This window comes from Megalops cyprinoides, chromosome 23 (assembly GCF_013368585.1).
Source record: "Megalops cyprinoides isolate fMegCyp1 chromosome 23, fMegCyp1.pri, whole genome shotgun sequence".
Classification (NCBI taxonomy): domain Eukaryota; kingdom Metazoa; phylum Chordata; class Actinopteri; order Elopiformes; family Megalopidae; genus Megalops; species Megalops cyprinoides.
Genome location: NC_050605.1, coordinates 10,659,304 through 10,683,087, shown reverse-complemented (window position 1 = coordinate 10,683,087; position 23,784 = coordinate 10,659,304). Strand labels below are relative to the sequence as shown.

Sequence of the window (23,784 nt, the reverse complement as noted above, 5' to 3'; positions counted from 1 at the left end):
AGAACAAAATGAAATCCTGTTATCTGACAAGATAACAAGATCATTTACAAACACATGCTCAAGGCCCAGAATCTTCTCACTTTCTTGTTCTGTTTGACTTTTATGACTTCCTGCTGTCTTTCAAAGGTATTCTTAGAAAAACAAACTTCCGTGGCCTCCTTATCTCTCTCTGTTGTAAATAAATATTTTTCAGACCTCAGAGATCTTGACTTTCATTGACATTCCAGAAATGAAAACAACTGGAGGTTTTGGCACAGAGTTGGATTAGTAACAGTAGCAGCTGTTTTATTTGCAGGTTTCCACAGTGGTCCAATCTTGCCATGTCCTACCACTTCCTGTCTGACCTGCCATTGTTGTTCTAACCCTAACTTTTCCCCAGACCTAATCTGACCTTATCTTAATATCGCATGCATTTCTCACATAGGTGTTACTACATGAGTACTCTTTAACATTGTGCACCTGTACAGTAATATATAGGCTATGTAAATAGCCATTTATGCAGTGGTGTTTATCTCATTCTTTCAACAAGTTATTTATCACAAACATTTGTCATAACCTTATTTCAGACCTGACACATGAAAACCAAGAGGAAATCAGTATGGATTTCCACGGATGCCATCATAAACTCTGATTTCAAGATTACTTTCAGACTGAGATAGAAATGGAGAACTAACTGTATCCAATAACCTAACCCTACCCTAAATGTAATACTGACCCTAAAATTAGGTCAAAAGTAAGCCTAAGGCGAGTGAAATGACACTTTACCAAAAAACCTAAACTGCTTCATTTTCATTAATACTCAAACATGCTATCCTGTAAAACCATCTTCCCCCGTGGGAGAAACATGAACCTGTGATCAAAACAGAGCCATGGCTATACCTGTAGCCTTTACGATAACCCAAACGATAACCACTCATTTAGCTACGTGTGGTTCCAGAAAAATTTGGCTAACTGCTAGTTGTAGTGGTGTAAAAGGAGAGCTTGAGATATTGATCATTGTGTCTGAGAGTCATCCTGTCCTTTCAGTTTGGGTGAGCTATCTAGGTTGTGTGTATTGAAATATGGAGGCAGTATGTTTCATTGCCATCACATTAGACTGGCCCCATCAGAAATGTTATGTTGGCAGTGCCACTGGCTGTGACCTCCGTTTCAGATGGGAGCCTACGATTAATCCCCCTTCATACTTACTCAGCCAGAAAGTGCAGATCATCATGAAAGGTCAATTGGTCCCTTAACCATGTTAGTCTCTCTTCCCACAGATCTCCCAAAGATACAAAGAAAAAAAGAAGTGAGAAGGTAGATTTCAACAAAATGACCAGAGCATCAGTTTGTTTATTTGAACAGAGTACTTTTTTTTTTTACCACAGAAGATTAACAATAAAAACCAGCACCCCAAAAACTTCATATTACAACATTACAACATCTACCAATGATCCACGGAGTAATCTCGGCAGCATTCATGCCCCAGTAAAACTGACAACAACAATAAACCATCTCACAGTGCGCAGAAACTCATTTTAGTCCCCTACTGGAAACACTTAAACAGCCCATAAAATCCGCAGGGACTGTTGCCACCACTTAAAACATGTTAATTACTCCAACAATGTCTGTTTCTGAAGGAGGTATTCACAGAAAGAAATCACAGATGGATTATTCACACACAGTAAAATAATTCACCTCTGAGATAGCCGAAACACACTCTTGTCCCATTTCTCTGCATGTTGGCAATAACAGTGATACAAATGAATCCACAGAACCTTGAATACAGAAGTGCTGATGGACTTGTGGAGTCCATTTTGTCCATATTGGTTAATGACCTTCACCCTTACTTGCTTCCTCTCCTAATTGCTTAGTTGAGCATGCACCTTTTATGCTAATTACACATTGATAATATGGAGTGTTTAATTGCCAGCTATGCTCATAAATTTCTTACTGAGCGTGCACCCCAGGCCCTTGTTGTGTTGTGGTAGCTTGACTCCAATTGCTGAGTCTTGCCTGAACAAGGAACATGGATGCACACATTCATCTTACAACAGGATGAAAAAAGGAACAGTGTGAGCAAAGATGGCTCAACTAAGGGGACAAATTCAATCAAATTTGTTTACGAGAAGACACATCAAAGCAAACTAGCTAGCTTGTACCTTGCCTGGCCAAACTTCTAAACTTGGACATGTATCACTTCTAATATTATTGAATCCTATTTGCTTGTGTTGTACTCTGCCTCACTTGTAAATTGCTTTGGATTAAAGCTGTTGTCAAATTTTAATGTAGCAAACAGTCGTGTCTCATCTGAACAACAGCATCTCATAAAGCACAGTGTCCCCATCACAGTGCTGGTCTTCTATTAGGCCCAGATAGAAGACTACTTCCCCACAAACACTGCCTCTAGCAGCATCCTGGTTTCTCAGGAGGTCTCCCACCCAAATACTAATCAAGCCCAACCCTACTTAGCTTCAACCACCAGGAAGGAGACAGTTACAGGGTGGTATGGCTGCTGGCTCTACATACACTGTATTTGGAATGAGTATGAAAGAAACTCATTCATGCTGCAGTCCTTCAGGTGAAACGAAATATGGGGAGACGCTGAATCAGCTCCTCCACACTGAGTTGTTTTTGCCCTGAAAATATCAGCGCATAAATAAAGGCTATCGGTAGCAGCAGGCAAGCCTTTGTGAGCTTATTGCCTCTCTGTCTTCTCCCTCTCTACTGTATCTTTGATGTTATTGTGACACGGGTGCTCCTCCTGCAGTGTATTTGATCGCAGTTAGACAAGCTTGTCTTGTGCTTGTGAGCAGACGGTCTCTGGAGAATACTTTGGAAAAGTGCTGTGATCTCTGTACACCTTTAGGGATTAGCCGTTCCCCTGCAACCTGGCTGTGACACCACTGACTCGAGGCTCCGGTGTCGGGCGTCTCTCAAGGGGTGGAACCTGAGGCTTACAGAGGGCATTCTCTCCCAGGCAACTGGATCGGACAGCGTAGGCGGCATACGCAAAGTCATTCTGTTTCTAAGATGGTGAAACCCAATACTCGATGTCGATGTGACACAGTAGCAACGTGAACATGACGATGTTGTCTGAACTCTGTGGAGGGGGGGGGGACCTTTTTACATTACATTATATTATTTAGCCATTGAACTGTACCCAGAGGGTACAGTTCAATGTTATCCATTTATACAGCTGGATATTTACTGAGGCAATTGCCGCCCCGCTGCCGCCCCTTTTCTGCTCCTGTTTTATTCAGTGGTGGGAGTCTAGAGGGTCAGTCCTTTAGAAAGCCTATACCATTTCTACAAGTATAGAAACTACACACCTCACTCTTTTAAATGTCACTTGTGTCTAGAATCTCTCATCCACATCTGTGCATCCTCCTCTTCTCTATCTCTCTCTGTAATTTCCTGATCCACAATGTGCATGGGGAATGGGAAGGGTCAATGGCCGTGTCCTAACAGTCATGTGAGATTTCATCCTTGGACTTCAAAGCCAGCCACATCTTATTATTATTAACTATTTCTGCACAAGAAATCTGACTGTTTTGCATATGAATTGATATTAAATGCAATGGGTGCAAGTGTTTTGTGTGGATATACTTTCCTCTAAATAATCCTGTGTGCCCCTGGTAGTGCTTTTTCAGAAGTTTCTATTTACAGCATTTTGTAAAGAGGATATTTGTAAGGGTCTAGGGTCATAGATATTTGTAAGACAGATATTTTGTAGAAGCCATGCCTGCAGTATAATTTATATTGTAAACAGTTTCTTAAAAGTTCACTCTAAATGTAATTGTCAATTGAACTGTAACCCATATGTGGTTGACTGCCAACTAGCAAGTGCACAGCAGGTTCAGACTGTAAAATGGACATCAAACCTGACCTGCAGCTAAACTGACCTTTCATTCAACATTTACGGTAGATTAATACTCTCCATTTGTGCTCAGAATTATTCTGTAAATAATCTAGACAACAGAAAAGTTATGGCAGGTGTTTGGCAATGCCTTTATTGCACAGGGTAATTTTAATATAATCCAGGAAAGTTTTATATGTTTGAAAGAATATTTTTTGCCAAATTTTGGTATGTTTTTCAGATCTTCTCATTCTCGGAATTTTGCAGAAAGAGGAGTACAACCTTGTAAATCCTTTTTACGTCAAATCCCATAAAACACTCTATAAGGGTCAATTATATGAACCGTTACAGTTAATTGAGGCTGTTGATTAATGCTTCCTCCTTGTGTGACTGAGTGTTCCTGAAGCTTGTGGTCATATTTTGTGAGCCGCAGAATTAATTGACATTCACAACACTGTCAGTCCTGTCCGGTGTCTTGCGCTCCATTCAGGGACTGTGCCTGAGCGCTGTTAATCCTGCTCTGCTTTTTAATTAGGAGCCAATGGCACAGGATAGGACATTGCTAATTACAGCTGTGCTGAAATCCTGACAAAAAGGTCCTTGTAACTCCAGGGTGATTTCAGCAAGGATTTGATTTGACAGGGCATGCTCTTAAAGTCAATGGGCAGTTCTGAGACAACATGGGTGACCCTTGCCCTACCTTGACATCCGTGACTGCCTCATGTCACCCACAGAAACACTAACCATCCCTTGTCAAAGGACTAAGCAGAAATGAATGCATTTATTGTATTTGAGCTGTTGGTAAATTTATGTCAAATGTCAAAGTTACCGTTTTTCATTATTTGCGAAAATATTGTATCTATAAAAACCTTTAGGAAGTATTTATTAGAAACCCCACAACTGTATCATTTGGGAGTGTGATGGCGGGATAAAAAAAAATGAATTAAAATAGTGACTATTTTTGGGCAACAATAGTACCTTTGTGGCTCAAGGATGTGGTTTGGCTCAAGTTGGGGCATCCAAACTTATCCTTAGCTTAAGTGACTGGTTTCTATTCTCAAATGATGATACATACCAAAAGTAATGGCAGTTTACACTGAGTAATAAATGGCCTGTCATAATGCTATGTAAAGCTAATTTAGCCTCTAGACAGTTATCTTGTTCATGAAGCTTTGTCAAATATACCTTACAGGTAAGATTGATGACATTTGTGTATTTTGAAGTAATTGACAGACGGATACTTAGAGCTTCACAATTACATCTGTAATTCTAATTACAGTTACAACCTTTTGTAACCAATCCAAAACAATGTTTTTATTCATTGATGTGAGAGCACCAATCAAAAAGTGTTTTTGTCCTAATGTGGTAGGCCTACCTGAAATGCAGTTCCTTTTCAGCGTGAGACTGGCCTTCAAAGAACCTTTTGTGACAACATTCCAAAAAATGGGCTCGACTGAATTCAACACAGCAAATGGCTAATATGTGAGTCAGGCTGCAATTGAAAGATTAATGCACTGTGAAGTGGCATTATGTGCTAAGAAATTTAACTCAGCTATACTGAATACTCTATAAGCTGCCATGGTGAAATTATATCTTACAGTAAGACAGTATGCTGAAATGTTAGTTGTTAGTTGTCAATTCTACAGTAATTTCCAATACATTAAATTACTTTAGGAGTTAAAATTTCCTGGCAACTCATTTGAAAATTTCAGCGCTAGGTCTTTTATCTCAGTGCTGCATTTTTTGTGCATTTTTCTTAGTTATTCATATTGTCTTTGCGCAATCATGAGGCTATTCCATTCAGTTTGGTATGGCTTGGAGCATTCTCACGCTTCACCACTTGAGGTTGGCAAAGGTGCAAGGGTCTGCAATCTCTGAATGCACCTGTTACTGTCTGATTTAAGTATGAATGAACTAGGTATTTCAACACAGAGAATGTGTTCATAGTCTTTACAACAATGCTCGATAATGGCTCATTATGGAAGAAGATCATTTAGCAGCCGTGCACACAATTATCCAGACACAGAGGGCTCAAGAAAGAATGGCCTTGTCATGGGGGGAGTTGGTCCACACACAGAACACACCAATTGTTTTTTTTCTTTTGCAGTTTTTAATGGTGTAATCATATCTTATTGAAATGTTTCACGGCACATCTCCTGTGAATGGAAAAGCACAGATAACTCAAAGCAGAGTGATAATCAGCCTTTGATTTCAGCCATTCAGCGTGTTGAGGTGAAAGACATTGTCTCATGGAGATCATTTGCTTAAGCATTAAGAAGGAAGGGTATTCAACTGTAGAAAATGAATCCATCTCGAAGTGGATATTAGCATTAACACATAGGAATTGCCTGGGGCTAACTATGGGTCTTTGGCTCATCAATCAATACATCTGAATCAATGCTTATAATTTTCTGAGGGGAAGGACTGTAAATATTGTTATTGAAATGATCCAGTTTCATTTACTTGCATTAATGTCAGCACATTTCAGAATCAATATAAACCTCAGAATTTGTTAGTAAGAGAAATTTTGAATATTGAGCATAACGTTCTTGGGATACTAAATATTCCAAGACAAAGACAGATAACCAGGTTTGTTTAATGTTAAAGTGGCTGCCAGTCACTCTTGTTTTCACTACCCCATCCTAAACTCACTCTCTAAACCTAATTTAAGATTTTATGTCTTAAACTATTAATGCTGTCATATTTGAAAGAGGGACTGCCTATAATGTTTTGTCATCTACTTAGGATACACTACAAAGGCTCGAATTGGCGTTTGTAAATTTGGCATTCTCACATTAAATGGCACTGCATTATCTCCTGGCTTTACCCACCCAGGAATATACAATAACCATGGAAGAGGAAAAGAAGACCTTCTGTTTAGACCTTTTTAAAGCCCGCTGTTTAAATCGACAGGAGATGTGTGTCAGTGCTGCCCATGATTTCACTGCATAAAGCATCTCTCTGCAACCCCCTATCAAACGTGGCTACAGACTACACAAAAATGAGAAAAAAATTATGTGCACTAAACCAGGTAGCAAATATTTTTAGTAAAGGGAGAGTGAGGTTTCATGAAACCCAGAACTGGCAGAGCTATTATTAGTGACTTGATGATTATTACCAGTCATATTATTTTGCTGTGGAGAGTGAAGTCATTTGGTTCTTATAAGTCAGTAATTTACTTTCATGTACATGAAAATGTACATTTTGTACATTTTGAGCAGGGTGTCCATTGTGCTATGCTCCAATAGACCCACCAACACAAACATGCACTAATTGCTGAACATGAATAAAGAGAATAATCCTTGATAGAAGGGTTTATTCATGTTGCCTGAAGAGATATATAATCAGAAAATACAACACAAAAAGGTTTTGAAAGAGACCAAAAAAAAAATGTTTTTGTAACATTTCAGAAGGTTACATGCAAGGCGTAAAGTGGCATGTATTGTAAATTAACTACTGAGCCATAGCTTGAACTATACAGGTCAGTACTAAGGATTTAGCTGAGAGGGGCCCTTAGAGTGGCACGCAGAAGTTTATGTCCTGAGACACAAAGAAAATCCACACCTGTTTCCATGCACACACACTAAAAACCACAGGACACAAGAGGTAATCAGCTGTGACTGCACCTTCATTGAACAAGTGTGCTTATATTCACACTTCACTGAGCAGAGTTGTCTTTTATTATGGGACCCCAAAGAAACAAAGTGTCGAAATTCAATCTTTTGTATTCACTTAGTACATTAATTTAGCTAAATTTATCCAGTGATTCAACTACATAGAATATCATTTTTATAACAACTCCTGGGCGAAAGTGACTAATAAGATTTCAAAATGAGATATACATTGTATTCTATCACTTTAATAAATATGTAGAATTTGCTAAATACAGTTATTTAAAAAAGGTCTAGGGTAAGACATGTAGTATGAATCCAAGGCTTGAGGGAACAACAGTCATTCCTGCTATCTAGGAAATGCTTGGGGGAGGATCATTGCATCCCAGTGGCTGCAGAACTAACACTTTGAAATAGCCGACTGTCACCAAACACAAACAGCACACACCGTGGTCTTAGACGGTCAGCCAACAAAAGGGCGACTCTAATATATGCCCAGCTTGTCCCAGAAGTCGCAGAGGTGGTCGCGGGTACCCACCTGCGGGTGGGAGCGCTCGGTGAGGTTCATCACCAGCCAGCCGCTGGTGTCGGAGTAGCGGGGCCAGGCGGGCGGCCGCTGCTGCCGGCAGAAGGAGGTCTCCTCGGCCCGGGCGGCGGGGTCGCCCCCGTGGGCGAAAGCGCCCCAGAAGCAGAGCATGCGGCTGGAGAGCAGCCTCTCGGGCGGCGTGAAGGTGAAGTTGGCCACGCCCGCGGAGCCGAAGAGGAAGGGCAGCTCGGCGCCGTGGCACACGCGCCCGTAGCAGAAGGTCAGGCCCTTCCACACCTGGTGGTCGGTTGCTGCGTGATCGAAGACATACATCCACACGCCGCTGCCGGAGGACACGCCCATGCGGGCAGACTTGCGCGAGGGGCACAGGAAGATGTAGTCAGTCACGATCTGTGAAAACAGGTGTCGGGAATGTGGGTTAGAATATTTACAGGGTTTATAGTTGGAGAGAGTAGGGCTTTAACGCCATATTCTTTAGTTACCACCTGCAGAGTGTCTCTGTTTCCAGAGTGCAATAGTGCGTCTTTGATTGGGACGTTGGCTTCAAGTGTTCCAAAGGAGATTTACAATTACCTCAATTATCTTAAAATGTGACTGCAGGCTGACACTTCCCTGCGCTCCACAGCAAGCACCTGCGGCCTCAGCCCCTTTCTCTGATGCTAATAAGCCACTGGCTGGAGTCAAGGGTCACGACAGACAGAGGACAGGGGAATTAATATTAGCAGGTACCACAGATACGTACATACACACACACATACTTACAGACACACACATACACAGCTCCGATTAACCGCAGAGAGGGAAGAAGGGAAACAATGCCAGTAAGTATAGTAACACAGACGCTGTGCATACGTACACATGCACATACACACACACACACACACACACAGCTTTGCTTTTCAGGGTTGTAAATCTTGGATGTAAATCTTGTGACTCTGTCTGTGTTTAAGGCAAGGGGTGCTGGAAGAACCTGTTGATGAACTCCAGTGCCCAATGCTGAAAAATTCCTACCTTCTTTTGAAAAACAAAAAAAAAACAGACTGCATTACATATTAGCACACCAGTTATCCTCTGAACTCCAGAGAACTCCAGTTTATGCTCCATCAACACAATAATAAAGGCCCCATCTGCTGGTAACTATTTAGAATAGCACATATGGAGAGATCTGAAATAAGCAATATCTGCACTGAATGCGCAAATAAAACTCTGGTCAACGTACATTAAACAGGATTAATGAAACTATTTATTAACTAATATAATTTTTGTAAACATTTAATTTTTAAATCACCTAAATAATAAATTTTAATCCAGCATTCCAGGTGACCTGCTGATCAGCTCATTTAGCATAACAGAATTACCGAAAATTTAAAAATTCAATTCAATTCAATTTTATTTGAATAGCGCTTTTTACAACACAAGTTGTCACGAAGCAGCTTTACATTGTTCCCTTAAATACTCTTGTGATGGAAGTTGCTCTGGATAAGAACATCTGCTAAATGAGCATAATGTAATGTAATGTAAGGTGAACTATTTAAAGAAACTGCACAGGCCTATTCTTGGGCACCCGTAGTGCACAGCTGGATAAAAAAGGCAACAAATGTGCTTCACGCATCACGGGTCTGCAGCATCCTGTCACTGTGGCTGTATCTATTGATGCTGACAGCTGTGTAAGTTAATGTGGCAGCCCCAGTAACTCTTGATTTGGAGCAGATGTCCGCGTTTGAAATCTTCATCTGGAGCAAAGGGCCTCGGCTCTCCAACACACGGGAGTGGACTGCATTTTAAATATGTGCTGCTTGTATGCTGTACTGGGTATTGCACATTCCATGTGAAATTGGTGATTATGCAATGTTCGTTTTAGGAATCACAACACATGTGATTTAAAGTACCACACCAATGTGCCAGTGTCTGTCATACCTGCTGATGTGTAATGCTGCTGAATAATTACGAAAAAACAGCGCCGCACCTGCGCCAGCATGGCCCGTCGGTCTGAGTCCTTGTACAGGGGCAGGTACTTGTGGAGGATCCGCAGGGCATGCTGTTTGAAGATGGCTGTGGTATAGATGGTGCACTCCAGCGCAGACACAGGCTTGGTGAAGACTCCATACACAAAGGCCACCCCTTCCTCAGATGTAGTCCCTGCGGAGGTAAACAGAGAACCGCGTCGATCATGCGAAGAGCACAAATCAGGTGCGGCCGCATTAGACACAATTCACTTAAAAGGAGTCACCTTTGGATTCTTACTAAAATGGGCCAGCTTGTTAAGCAGGAAGTGACCTGACTCCTCTGTGTGTAGGTCAATTGCCACCACACATATTATTTTAGGGTCATATGTAGAACTGGTAAACAAAATCAGGTGCACAAACAGCTGCAAAGCTCATGGCTGCAGAATTACAGAGCCAATGAAAAATGTTAAAAACCCCTCCACTTGGATGTTATTTGCTGAATGTTCTGGCTCATTAGCTGCCTTGCCTCACCTAGGCAAATACTGCAGCACACATTGATGGAGGTGGAGGTCCATCACCCGCCTTCCCTCCACTCCCACCCCCACCCCCACCAATGAAAGGAGCTATGTAAATTCAATTCATTTTCACTTCCATTAGCATTGAAATGAGCAGAGCGCTGAGGCGTGACTGACCAAGCAGCACAGGCTTCTCCTTCTGCCAGTGTCCCTTCTGGAAGGCGGTCACCGCCTGCTCCTTGATCAGCTCCCCATCGATGTAGGGCCCCCAGGTCTCAAACACCTCCAGGAACCGGAACGGGTTCACAATTTTAGACCCTGCGGGGCATAGGGTGGCCATGGCCGTCACTTCACCATGACAACTGAAGAGCAACTCTTGACACCTCTTTGGAAGCATGATGGAGTACTGGCAGGGTATTCCTAGCCTGCGCATAATGTTCCTGCAATGTTTCTAAAATATGGCTGCAAGGTTAATATTACTTCACCAACACAACAATGGTTGGAAAATGTTATGTGTCAGTTGGGCTGGACTACAGTGTGATAGGTTAGACATGGTTAGTGTAGTTTAGAGTAACGTACATGGCCTGAAAATATGTCACTAGGTCTCACAGTGTGAACAGAAAATATGTACTCTTATGTAATTTCCCCTGGATCACGGGATTAGCAAAGGAAGTCATGAAAGGAATAATATATTTATGATGATGGTTATGAACTAACTTTAACACACTTAAAATGTTCATAGAGTTAGTGATCTGTCTATTTCATGACACAACAATTAGTTTACCATGTGAAATGTATTATGGTGCCACTTTAACACATTTACTCTGAAGCATTACATTGAATACATGTATACAATAAAGTGTGTCGTTTTGCAATGTCTTATATCAGTTCTAAATGGGTCCTTGTGGGGTTAGATGAAAAATTCCTGCCAAACTAATAAGAAGTATTTAGTTACAAAATAAATACTGTTTTTAGAAGCTCCTGGGATAAATAACCATTGGATATTATGAAATGACAGAGGGATCTCTTTCTAAAGCTGTGACAGACAAGAGGTGGGACAACGTGCGACTGGGCGGCGTGTTGCCCCGCCTGCTTTAATCTGGGCGGCGAGGACAGCCTGCGGACTGAGCGACAGCAGGCACACCAGGTCCATCTCGGAGCAGTTGGCCAGCTCGGCAAAGTCCCTGCCCAGCTTCAGTGCGTCGTGTCTGAAAAACAGGACCCGCCTGTGTCACTGCGCAGCCCAGACACGCCCGCTTTCTGTAGACAGTCTGTGTGTCTCTGCCTTCCTTTATCATTAAAGCCCTGCCTGACTTAATATGAAACGATGTCAGAAACTTTATCAGAGAGGCTACAGAAATCCTCTCCATGACAGGTTCAGACAGCACTTTCAGTATGAATTTAATGATATACTGACAAGGGGAAATGCTGGTGATTTATTTATGTAGTCTACTTTTTTTTGCACAAAGTTGAACACCTTGCCGACAGTCAAACTACGTTTTTGTTTAATTCATCTTGAAATACTGTAGCTATAACAAAAAATTATAACACTCCCCTGAAGCTGCTATTCAAAATCAAATTTAGGAACAGGAACAGGATTCAGTTCTGCTCGAATACTACAGTGAAGTCAAGTAGCAATTAATCCCAGTTCATAGTACCACCTGGTTTTTAAACTTCTCAGAAAACTCACTGGGGCTGTGGAATGGCAAATTGCATCACCGAGTAGTCAGATTATGAGACACTGAAGAGGTCTACTTCACTATTTCAAAGGAAATCAGAGCATAAAGCTAAAGTGTAGATCAGGTTGAAGTGAAGTGTAATTTTTCTCTACCACTTTATACCCTGACCTTTATTTCATCTGTTGTGTGAGAACGTCTGAAAATGAAACCAACACTGAGGCATTGTTCACTGACTAATTTCCTTAACTCACTTCACTACTTGACCCTGACGTTCTACATATAGTGCTCATAGGGCTTATAGAAAAAGGCAGACCTGCTCCACAGAGAAAATGCAGCTTATGTAAAACATTACACAACAGCGCGTTGTGTCTTGTGTTATCACTGTAATTATAGCATTAGCATTAGCATTATCGGCCTTTAAAGCCTACCTTGTCTTCAGGGGGATGGAGAAGGGCAGACTCTGGAAGACCGCCTGCTTAAACAGAGGCTTACTGCTCTGGATCATCAAGTGGAGGCTCACAGACTGAGCCCCAGCGCTCTCCCCAAATATGGTCACCTGCACAGACAGCACAACCAAAGATTCACTCTGTGGTAGAGGCACCAGACCCTGGTCCCACATTAAATAACTCAACGAAACAATATAAAATCAGGATGCCAATGCTCTGTGATACCCTATTTAAATGTTTTGTATTTATTCATTCAAATATTTTAGCAGAGAAGTTCAGGTTAAGAGCCTTGTTCAAGGGCATGACAGCAGCATCCAATGCTGGCATTGAAATGTGCAACCTTCTTGATCATATTGCTGCCCCAAAAGTTCTTAGTAATAGGACGTTTCATGAATCCTAGTATGAATGGAACCACCATGTGCTGTCAGTTGCTTGTATGTACTAATTAAATTTCACTGAACCCAGGAAAACACTATAATCACTCATTAATAACACATGGTGGCTCCACCCAAAACTCCACATCAGATTTGTGGAAGTTCACTTTCACATGCCTCTTTGCTCTGTCAGGCAGTGAATCATGTGAAATTTGAGGTCTCCTCACTCCTCCCTCTCTCTGCATCTGTTTGTAAAAACCTAGGCCCCATGCCAAGTGGTTAAAGTTGTTAAAACTCTTCGCTCTGTTTCCACTCCACAGGCCCTTGGTGAGAGCTCAGCTTATGTTCCACCCACTGCCTCTCTCAGGGTTCATACTTTCTGTATAGCTACACTGTAGGTTAGCTATGATACCTCAGCAAATGCTGTGCTTTAGCTATAACAAGCACTGCATACAGAACTCTCATGAGACTTTGCATTGAGAGAGTTTCTGCTTTCATGACTTTTCAAAATGTGAATTCAAGCACAGCAAATCTGCAGTAAACCCAATAAGAAAGTCAGAGCTGTAAAGTATTCAGCATGCCTCTACATTTAAAATACTGTACACTGAATGCACTTTGTAAGTCACTCTGAAAAAGAGTGTCTGGCAAACAAATGAATGAAGTGTGAAATGAACCTAAGCTTTGTCACCAAAGGCCATTGAATTTTAACTTTTCCCCACTGACATCTGCATGCTTACCCTGTTAGGGTCGCCTCCAAAAACAGCGATGTTCTGTTGAACCCAAAGGAGCGCTGCTTGCTGGTCCAAGATCCCATAATTTCCAACAGCTGAAGTTTTTGGGTCTTTCCCGGTGACAAGGAAACCGAACGCCCCTGAAACAAGGCTATATTTCAATGGTTGCCAGTCTAATCTCTCGTAATAGCACATCTGGTGACTGCTGGTGATCTTTTTTTAAGGCTCGCTACATGCATATAGCAAGATAAAATAACAACTGCTAATGTTATGCTGGATTCTGATCATCAGATCATTGGTTTTTATGTTTGTGAAATGACATGGGTATCCTGCTTTCTTTAGTCATGTGATGATTTTGTGTGTGCAAATTGTTTTGCTAATTGTAGAACAAGCTAAATTCCCCTAAAGGGATGAATTCTCTGTTCTATTCTGTGCTATGCCATTCTTTTCTTCCACATCCAAACACATCTCAGACGTGCCTGGTGTCTTCTTTTTCTTACCAACCTCCCAAGAATGCAATTAAAAGAGGGTGCCAGAAGATCTGTTAACTAAAACTTTTTTAAGGAATGCTTCACAATTATTGGACACTCACATAGAATCACTGAAATCAAGTCACACCTTATGACCCATCTGTTTAACCAGGAGATTTCAGTGAATGAAGGCACCATATAGATTTATATACATCTGTTTCTTAACAGACACACCGTAATTAAGAATTAAAAGTAATTAAAAATAATTTACTTTTACCTTATGGAGCCTCTGCATTTTGCATATAAAGTCTTACTTATTTCTACATGAGTCGAGGAATTAAAACGCACAACCCTCAAACCTGGAGTCCCATGCTGTTACCACCATATCATATTATGTCCCTTTTGGACTAACATTATTTTGCCCGTCAGTCAAACAGCTGTGATACTACATATTAGGAAGTAGGTGGACCATGGTATGTTCAAAGCACACAACCTGAGCTAATAAGACAGAATGATTTATCTTACCTAGGCGGTAGTCCACACTCACCACCACAGTGTGAGTATAGTTGCTGATGAACCTCCCATCATATAAAGGCTTGGAGGCTGAGCCGGCAATAAAGTCCCCTCCATGTATCCACACCATCACCGGCAAGGGTCTCAACAGGGGAGACGAGAAGTTAACCACCATCGGCACAAAGATGTTGAGGTACAGGCAGTCTTCACTGACCTGTGGAAAATATAACTGAATGGGTCATACTGCAAAAGAATACAATGACATTAAAGGAAGAAAGTATGTTTCTGCATGTTACAATGTAAGTGTTGAATGTAACTGAACACATCTTATTCCCACATATCAGAAAAACAGCATACACGCGCTCTGTTTTGAAACTCTCATTCTGTTTTCTGTGTTGCTGCATCACCTTGGCTGGACATTCGTCTGAGATTGGGCCGCTGCAAGCCTGCATACAGGCGGCCCTGGGGAAAGTGGCATCATAGACTCCTGTCCAAGGTGTCACGGGAGTTGGCGCTTTCCAGCGGCGGGCGCCAACTGGCGGATTGGCATACGGAATTCCATAAAAAACATATGCCTTGTCTAACGTAAGCCCCCTGAGAACTCCATCCTTTGTTTGAATCTTAGGGCCGTCGGGGACAGGCCCGTCACTGAGTGGAGCACGAGAACCGTCCTCAGAATCACTCCAATAAATGGAATTTTCGCTTTCCAAAGACTCCAAAACGCTTCCATCAAACTGGAGCGCGCTTTCAAGAACAGCTGGCTCGTTTCGAATCCTTAGGCCCGATGAGATTGTCCTTAGCAGTGCCTCAATGCTGATTTCATTGTCAGAGGTAGTTCCCACACAAGATACAAGGAAGCCCAGGGTAAAAAGGGAAAATATAAAATTACAGTTCCTCATCTTCACCCTATTTTTGAAACAAAAAAAAAACTGTGCTGTGGTTATGGTGCAAAAAAGACAGTCATCTTTCTTTAGTTCTGGTTCTCTCTGGTCATGCTTGACTCCGATCGCTACACGACACCAACAGCACACAGAGGCTGGAGCAAATGTCATGAGCCGCAACGGTTTGCACTGGCTGCTTGTGACACTGATTAATCCAAACCGCTCTGGAGCAAGGCTGGTTCAAAGACAAAAGTCCCCTTGTCCCACTTCTCAAAGTATTTGAACTGGAAATCCTATTACTGTGGGCAGCTGGTCTGTAAGTGGGCCCTGTGAAGAAACTCCAGTAATTAGACACAACTGGCCTGACGTTTGTCTAACAGGATAACACAGGATCGCATGACACACATTTAACTTTCAGGCCTGAACTACACATGCAATTTGCGATCTGCACTTGAGATCAGGCAACAAGCCTCATTCCATCCACCCAAGATTTTCTTCCAATATACTGAGTGGCATTAAAAATCCTACAACTTTGGCTCCAGATGTTCTCCACAAGTATATATTCACAGATTATCAAGAAAAAACATGTAACTCACTTCATTTCCAAACCAATAAATCATCCAAACTGACACAGAAGGGCATCTCTGGTGCTTGTTTATTTGTAGCACACTAAATATGGTTGAATGGTTTGCAGATTAGCAAATGTATGTGTGATCGTGGCAATTTTCACATTTTTCTGCACATGTTACCCTTCATACAAACACTAAGGGTAAATGTGCTCTAATTATGAATGGAAAAAAATCTGTGGCTGCCATAAAGTTGAAGAATAGAGTCCATGGGGATGCTGAAGGCAAAGTGACCAGGAACACGAGACCAGGTGTGCACCATTCAAAAACATCAAACCTGCAGTCGCATTACTGAACCTTCTGACAGGGTCAGCCTCTGACCAACACCAGCCAGGGCAGGCACATGTCAGCACCCTTGCGATGGAGTGGCAAACCTGCTCACCTAACATGAATTAACATCTGGACATATCTGGATAACTAGTGTGCAGATCTTGTAGAGTTGTAAGCAGCACCTCTTCCTGACTGAAATAAGTGAGAGTGAGAAAAACAAGCCAACCCTTCTTGTAACGTCAATACCATATTTCTGAATGCATATATATGAATGCAAACATAGGGGACACAAAGTATTGAACTAGTTCGATGAGAAAATACACTGCATTGGTATTTCTCCTCCTTTTGTTTTTGTAATGGATGTGAATGTTAATATGTTTCAGGTGCCCCATCATTATGTTCAGTCCATTTTTTTCTGCCAAAAAGAAAAAAATATTTTCTTTCTTTTCTTTTTGGTATAAATTAAAAATCATTTACCTGAAATTGGAGGTGTCTCCACAAGAGGGCAGAGTGTTGCCACTTGATTCAGAATCAGTTCAGTTGAAAATTAATTATCTCTCCAGAGTCATACACTTAAGTATTTAGACATATTTTTGAGAGATGTTTTTCATAATATGACACATGTATGACATATTTCATATTTCAGTCAAGGGACCATGATGATGTCAGAGCCTTCATCTCTGGCAAAAACTTCCCCACTGTGTGAATGACTTTGACTATTTGGTACTGAGAACTGTCTGGCAGTGGTGCCAGTTATGCCACAACTGTAGAGTACAGAGGGCATGTGGTCAGACTTAGTGATTCATTGTGTGGAACATACAAAGTCTGAGTATGCCAGTGTCCTCAAGGAAGTGAGTGGGAATGAGACAAAACAGTCCACAGTCCAAATATTTGACCATCACCACTAATCCATTGTATGGCCTGGTCTGGTCTGTACTTGGATGCGAACTCCACAGGGAGTAAGATTCATCCTGGGTGCAGTGATGGGGACTGTATACTATGGAGTTTTTTTTTTTTTTTGATTTGCAAAACAGCTAATATTGTATGTTGGAAATTTGGCAATGGGGAGCTTGGGGAAAAATAGCAATACACCATGGTCATTTTGTTCTGAAAAGCCTCAGACAGGACAGATTTTTTTTTTTTTTTTGACTGAGCATACTACTGTTCTTGGCTTCTGTGCATTGTGTAGAACTTGAGTCAAGAAGGAAAATAGTTTTGTTAATGAATCATTTGTTCCTGTAAGGTTAGCTAGCTTCTTAGCTAACTAGTTGCAACATCTGGTGCTTATGCTGTCTTTACAGAATAGTGTGAATATTGATTTAAATAAAGGCCTTGCCAGATGATTCTACCTCTTAGCTTTGATTATTAAGACACTGTATATACATAAGTGGTAGACAGGTGTCTTACAGAAGGGAGGTGGTCTTCATCGGACTCCACATCACATCAAGCAGACTGCTTTTTTGTCTTCACCAAGAAGGTGGCATGAAGCTCACATATTTGAAGTGCTGCTAATCCACAGCTGATGCCAAAAATACTCCCGTCAGAATGAGCTGACAGTCCACAATCATTGTGCTGGTTGCTAACCATATTTTATATTTTAGTTGTGATGAAAATAAATGAGTCACCACCACAAGACACAGGAAGTTGTCAAAGAGGAAGCATTTCAGCCAAACACTGTGCAAATACTTTGCTGTTACTGGGTACTCTTACATAATTTTCAATCATGCCAGCCAGTTATTTCCTCATAGTGCAGAAAACGTGTCCATGTCCATGTGTCCAGAGGTTTTCTGTATATGCCAAAGGAGACAATGTTTTCATGGATTCATGGCACAAAACTACAAAAATAGTACGGTTTGCTCAATGATGTGCCATCCTCACTCTTAATTCCACTGAATGGCACAATGTTTTTCCAGGAATACCTGCTATTTTGGTGCTGCCTGCAGCCGAAGCGTCTGAACATGTTAGTATAGAGCCCGGGTTAGCCAGGGTCCTAGGGTTATTTTGGTAATGTTCTTCCTTGATATACACATTTTAAAGCAGACTTTGAAAGTCTTTTCAGGTTGTAAATACGCTCACTGTATTGGTAAAAAGTAAAAGAATCTGTGTTGATTCTGCAACTGTGCTGATGATCAGTCACATGGGATTCCTGTGTGTGAAAGCTGAAGAGGGCCAAAGGCTCAGCTCAAAAACCTGAGAAGGGTGAAAAGATATTTTATGTTAAATGGTTTGTAACACTGCAGTGTACCTTCAAATAAAAGAAAAAAATCACTAAAATGTAGCTTTTAACATGACAGTTTTTAAATTTGGCTTGACTACCTGGCAGTAAGACAGAACAAATGTCACCCTGGCATCAAATGAAGTGGTACCAGAATATACAGTGTGGTGGAAACAAAGGCAGCTAATTGAAAGGCAAAGTACATCTCAGTAAAAAAGAGGAACAACCCCTGAACTGGATTGTGCACAGAGTATACATTTATTGATTTCAAATTAGGTGCAAAATTTCCCATTGCCTCTGAAGAACTAAAAAATCTCTGCATTCTTGGCATTACAATCATATAATGCAATTTGATGAGATAGTTCAGCAGTTGAAAAGTGGAAAAAAAACATTCAGAGGCTTGTTTCAAAAGTGCATAATTCACATAGAATACAGTGTAGTACATTGAAAACTTTTATAAATAACCTGATGACAAGATGCAATGTCATCATGCAGGGCCTCTTCAGGTGAATCACATACTGTCTATAGCAGGTGGTAGAAATACCTTTTGCACTGAGCACAGTCCAGCTCTCCATCTACCAAACACAATGTATTAAGAACAAGGATACTGCAATTTGTTTTCTTTACTATCCAGTATGAGGAGTCACTCATATGCAAACATGTTTGGGTAGAGAATCTGCAGCCCATAAACCCCTATGAATGTGAGCAGGACAGCCAGCGGCCGGGTGACCAACACTCCCAGGCAGTATGAACCGCAGGAAGAAGCTGCAGGGTCCCAGGCTGGACTCCAGTTGTATCCTGCAGTCAGGAGAAAAGACCACATTAAAGAGAAGCTATACTCCTGCAGTGAGAAATTAAATCAAGGAAAATGTGTGGTTGGATGTACCCCCATTTTTACCTATGCCCTATAAGGGTCAATGATTTGCTTGGCACATCCAACTAAACTCTTTTCCCAAAGTAAAATGAATTACTTCTAGATATATTAATACTCCTAAAACATTTTTAAAAATGACTGTCAAATTCTAACAAGGGATCATTATCACCCCTTACATAATCAGTTATTACACATTTTCAATGAAAAGTTCTCAAGAAACACGCTACATTATTGCATGTTATAATTTATTTTCTTTTTTTTAAATGGAAATCTTAACACCTACTTTTCAGTGCATCTCTTTTTGGGTCACCTGCCAACAGGGAAAACAGTGTAAAGGGAAATGATCATGAGGTTCATCTCTGTAACTTACTTCAAGAGGGAAGTTCAGCTCTATAGCTGAATTAATGAATGTATTTACAATAATATTATAATATTAGGAAAAACATTTGTTGAACATTTGGACATCAGGGTGAATGATCATTTTGGGGTTGTTGTATTAACGATTTGAGATAGCTGGAGACAAATGGAGATCAAGCAGAAGTATGAAGGGCAGCATAATTATAACCTCTCAGACTTTTCTCTGAATTTAAAGTACTCTGAATTATGATAATGTAGAATTTGTGTTTTTGTGTAGGAAGTGGTGGAAGTGAGGAAGTGTGAAAACAGCTCTGTTGTAACTTTGCTGGGATAATTATTCAACATATACCAGCCTCATGTCCAAAGCACAGTGCAGTCTGTGTACATGCAATGCAATCTCACAGCCCAACAGTTTAATGAGACTCACGGCAAAGATTGTTCTCACAGGTTCCACCATTGCATCCACTGCAGGGTGATCCGGTTTTGTAGGGATGTACTCCTCCATAATTCCCTCTGGCCAGTGGGAATTAAAAAATTACACCTAAAATTTAGCTCCTAACCCCAGCATGCAATTCGTATAGTCTAACATTGGCACACAAGAGTCTGGAAGTACTGGCAAAGGCAAGTTGCAGCAAAACATGGCTCCTTCATGTGCTGAAATTTAAAGGATAATATTTTGATTGTGGTAAGAGCATAATCACCACTTGCTTTCATGAAACAGTTTCCGTGGATTTATACCGAAGCAACTTACGCATCTCCATAGTCACACACAAAAATGGCAGCTGGGCCCTTGTAAAATCCCTCCACTCCCTCATGACAGGCTTGGACTGCACAGCCAACTTTGTAGCTTGTGGCCCACACGACCTATGAAATGCTGACATGTCACAATACCCTGTACTTAAATGAAACTTCACTTCACACTAGTGCTTACTCCTGAGGTGCAGACAGATTTTGGTAGAGGTCAAAATGGCCCTTCTTTTTATCCTTTAACAACCTATGCCAAGTAATTAGACGCTGTACATGACTGCATGGTACATGTGCTTTGGTGTCTCAAAGCCAGAATCTGCTACTAAGTACGGCCCCTAATTGTCTGATAAATGTAACCAATGTGCGAATCAAAACCAAACCAACAGTACCTGTGTGTAATGTCCACATACATCATTGCAGCTCATTGAATAGTAGTCATAATGTGCCACTTCATCGTACCAACTCTGGATGGCCTTTTCCACTGTAAAGATTGAATACGGAGTTCCCACCCAGATGTTTTCACCCAAAGAGGTAAAATTCGGGTGGACCTCCCCCTTGGTTTTTAGGCGGGGGTTGTGGTCAAATTTACAGAACCTTGCCCAAGCTCTAGCTGTTTTGGCTATGGCCTCATCCCATGTCTGAAATAGAAACAAAAATATTGGATTAATTGTCAAAAAAGCAGTAGGGATGCTGAGAAGAAGGTCACAAAATTATGTTAATGCTTAGTTTATATTTATTTAAATGTATTTTTTAAGTTGATAGAAATTAGCATATACAGTATTTTAGGTCCCTAAATGAACAGTGAAAACCATTCTCAATTAGATAAACCTGGCAACTGAAGCCTTTATGGCTGCAATAACCCCACAACTGCACAGACCTTTATGCTATGTAAATTCTGACCAAGAACTCTCTCACATGCTAACTGACATGCTAACTGATTTACGCAACCAAGCCCCTGACAATATCCATCCATCCAGAATCAGAAATCAAAATCTGTTGGATCAAACTCATCTGGTTTGATTGAACATGAATTTGCAACCTTAACCAGGATGACCATGAATTCAACATGTCACATCAGACGTTGTTGCTTCACACTCATTCTCATTTCCTGGTTACAGCCAGAAAACTGACTATGTACCACACCCTACATATTGTACTGTGTACCCATGCTAAAACAGGTTAACACATTCTTTAATCAAAAGACTCGCTTGTACATTACCATGTAAAACATGTTGCTTGCAGCTGGTTTCACACTGGAGCGATGATGATTGTGAGCCTTGACACACTTGTTAATGAAATCTTGATCAGTGATGTCAGGTAGCTGGGTATCTTTTGAAGACTGTATGTGAACAGTTAAATCCATGAAAAGTGCTAACCACAGCGGCATATGTAGCAGCTGGTCCATGATCACCAAAGACTTCGGTTACTTCCACAAGCAATTGAACATGAGCACAGTAAATCTGTCACTTTGAACTTTCGCTGATGTCAGTCCTTTTAAAATACACTTTAGCTTGCAGGAACTTATGTTGCTCTCGATTCATGTGTGAGAGAAAAAGGAAGGAAATGAAGTTTAAGGTGTAAGTCACAAGTATCCGTTGCTGCCTTGTTTGTTCTTCCTCTGAAGCGATTGGAGAGACACTGGCTTGGTGTTCACCGCTCTATTGTAACATGCTTTAGCACTAAACCAAGCCACCCGCATATACGAAGGCAACTATGTGGTTGTGTCTCATAGACAAAGCATCTCGTGGCATCTAAACATGGTATACACTTCCTTAAATTTCACAGAAAGAGGAATCTACTGCAAATTGTCAGATATGGTTTTTGTATTTGTATGGGACTTTACAATGTAATGGAGTGGACTGGAGTGGACTGTGAGAATGAAAAACAACCAGAAATACACATGCTAAATGTGCACATGGGCACGCTGAGGTGCCTTGAATAAAGGCGTAGGCCATGCAAGTTAAAGCTAAATTGAACTCATGATCTGCACTGTTTCCCATCCATTTGGCTGTCAGTCAGGGGTGTGGTGGATAAAGATGCAGATGATCAAGCCTGGCCACCCCGGTCCACGCTACTGACTAACAAAGGCTGCTGTGAGTGTGGTGACTGTTGTCTCCGTTTGCATTTCAAAATTGTTATTCAGAATGATTTTTTCAAAGATCTGACGACATAAGAATGGGTATAGATAAAAACGCAAAGATAGATGAACACAGCATTAATTTTAATCTATACAATTTTATCGAATCTGTACACTGCAAGGTGTTTTGCCTTGTAGTACTTCTGCATATTGCCTTCTACACAGTATTTTCGTGGTTTGTTGTTGGGGCATCCAGGTTACCCTAAACATTACCGACTTGTAAGAAAGAAGTTATGCTCTTTGACTGCGATGACATAGGAGTGCTGTACTATAAACTGTACAGATAAGAGAGTCCTTGTAACAAGTGAGCAGGTCGGATCCAATTGCAGAAACTACACAGTAACACAGATGGATGGTAAAGAAACAAAGCAATTTTACTGAGGACTCAAAAAGGCCAAGCTTTGTGCTCAGGAACATACACAAGGCAGGGCAGCTCAAGACAGAGAAGAGAACAAAGCAACAGGCCAGGCTTATATAGGGCATGAAATCACATGACCAGACAAACAATACACAGGTGCAGCTGTTTAACTGGAATGGGCAAGGCACAAACAGGATGACAGGACCTCTGGTGAAAGCCTGGGGAAGCAGCAAGCAAAAAGGGACAGACAGGCTGTCACAAGGACACCTGCTGGTTGTTTTTGGAAGTAGTCTCTGAACCACTGAAAGTCCTACGGTCCTAGGGTTGATATAGTAATGCTCTTCCTTTATTTATACATTTTTAAAGCAGACTTTGAAAGTCTTTTCAGGTTGGAAATACGCTCACTGTATTGGTAAAAAGTAAAAGAATCTGTGTTCATTCTGCAACTGTGCTGATGATCAGTCACATGGGATTCCTGTGTGTGAAAGCTGAAGAGGGCCAAAGGCTCAGCTCAAAAGCCTGAGAAGGGTGAAAAGATATTTTAAGTTAAATGGTTCGGAATGATGTAGTGTTCTTTCAAACAAAACAAAACAACAAAAAAAGAATTTTAGTTTTTAATGTGGCAGTTTTTAATTACGGAATGACTACC

The 23,784-nt window shown here is 41.1% G+C and overlaps 2 protein-coding genes across 2 annotated transcripts; both read right to left on the bottom strand.

The window, feature by feature from the left end:
• Positions 1–7,933: 7,933 nt before the first annotated feature.
• Positions 7,934–15,569, bottom strand: LOC118770683 (crystal protein-like). Its single transcript, XM_036518443.1, has 8 exons — positions 15,078–15,569; positions 14,683–14,884; positions 13,694–13,827; positions 12,565–12,692; positions 11,547–11,665; positions 10,635–10,775; positions 9,963–10,135; positions 7,934–8,386 (listed from the first exon to the last, which is right to left on the bottom strand). Exons 1-8 carry the CDS (start codon positions 15,567–15,569, stop codon positions 7,934–7,936), a joined length of 1,842 nt encoding a protein of 613 aa, XP_036374336.1.
• A 3,594-nt stretch (positions 15,570–19,163) lies between these two features.
• LOC118770602 (GLIPR1-like protein 1) lies at positions 19,164–22,176 on the bottom strand. Its single transcript, XM_036518364.1, has 6 exons — positions 21,860–22,176; positions 21,030–21,278; positions 20,645–20,757; positions 20,321–20,406; positions 19,820–19,846; positions 19,164–19,460 (listed from the first exon to the last, which is right to left on the bottom strand). Exons 1-6 carry the CDS (start codon positions 22,043–22,045, stop codon positions 19,306–19,308), a joined length of 816 nt encoding a protein of 271 aa, XP_036374257.1. The 5' UTR covers positions 22,046–22,176; the 3' UTR covers positions 19,164–19,305.
• Positions 22,177–23,784: the final 1,608 nt, after the last annotated feature.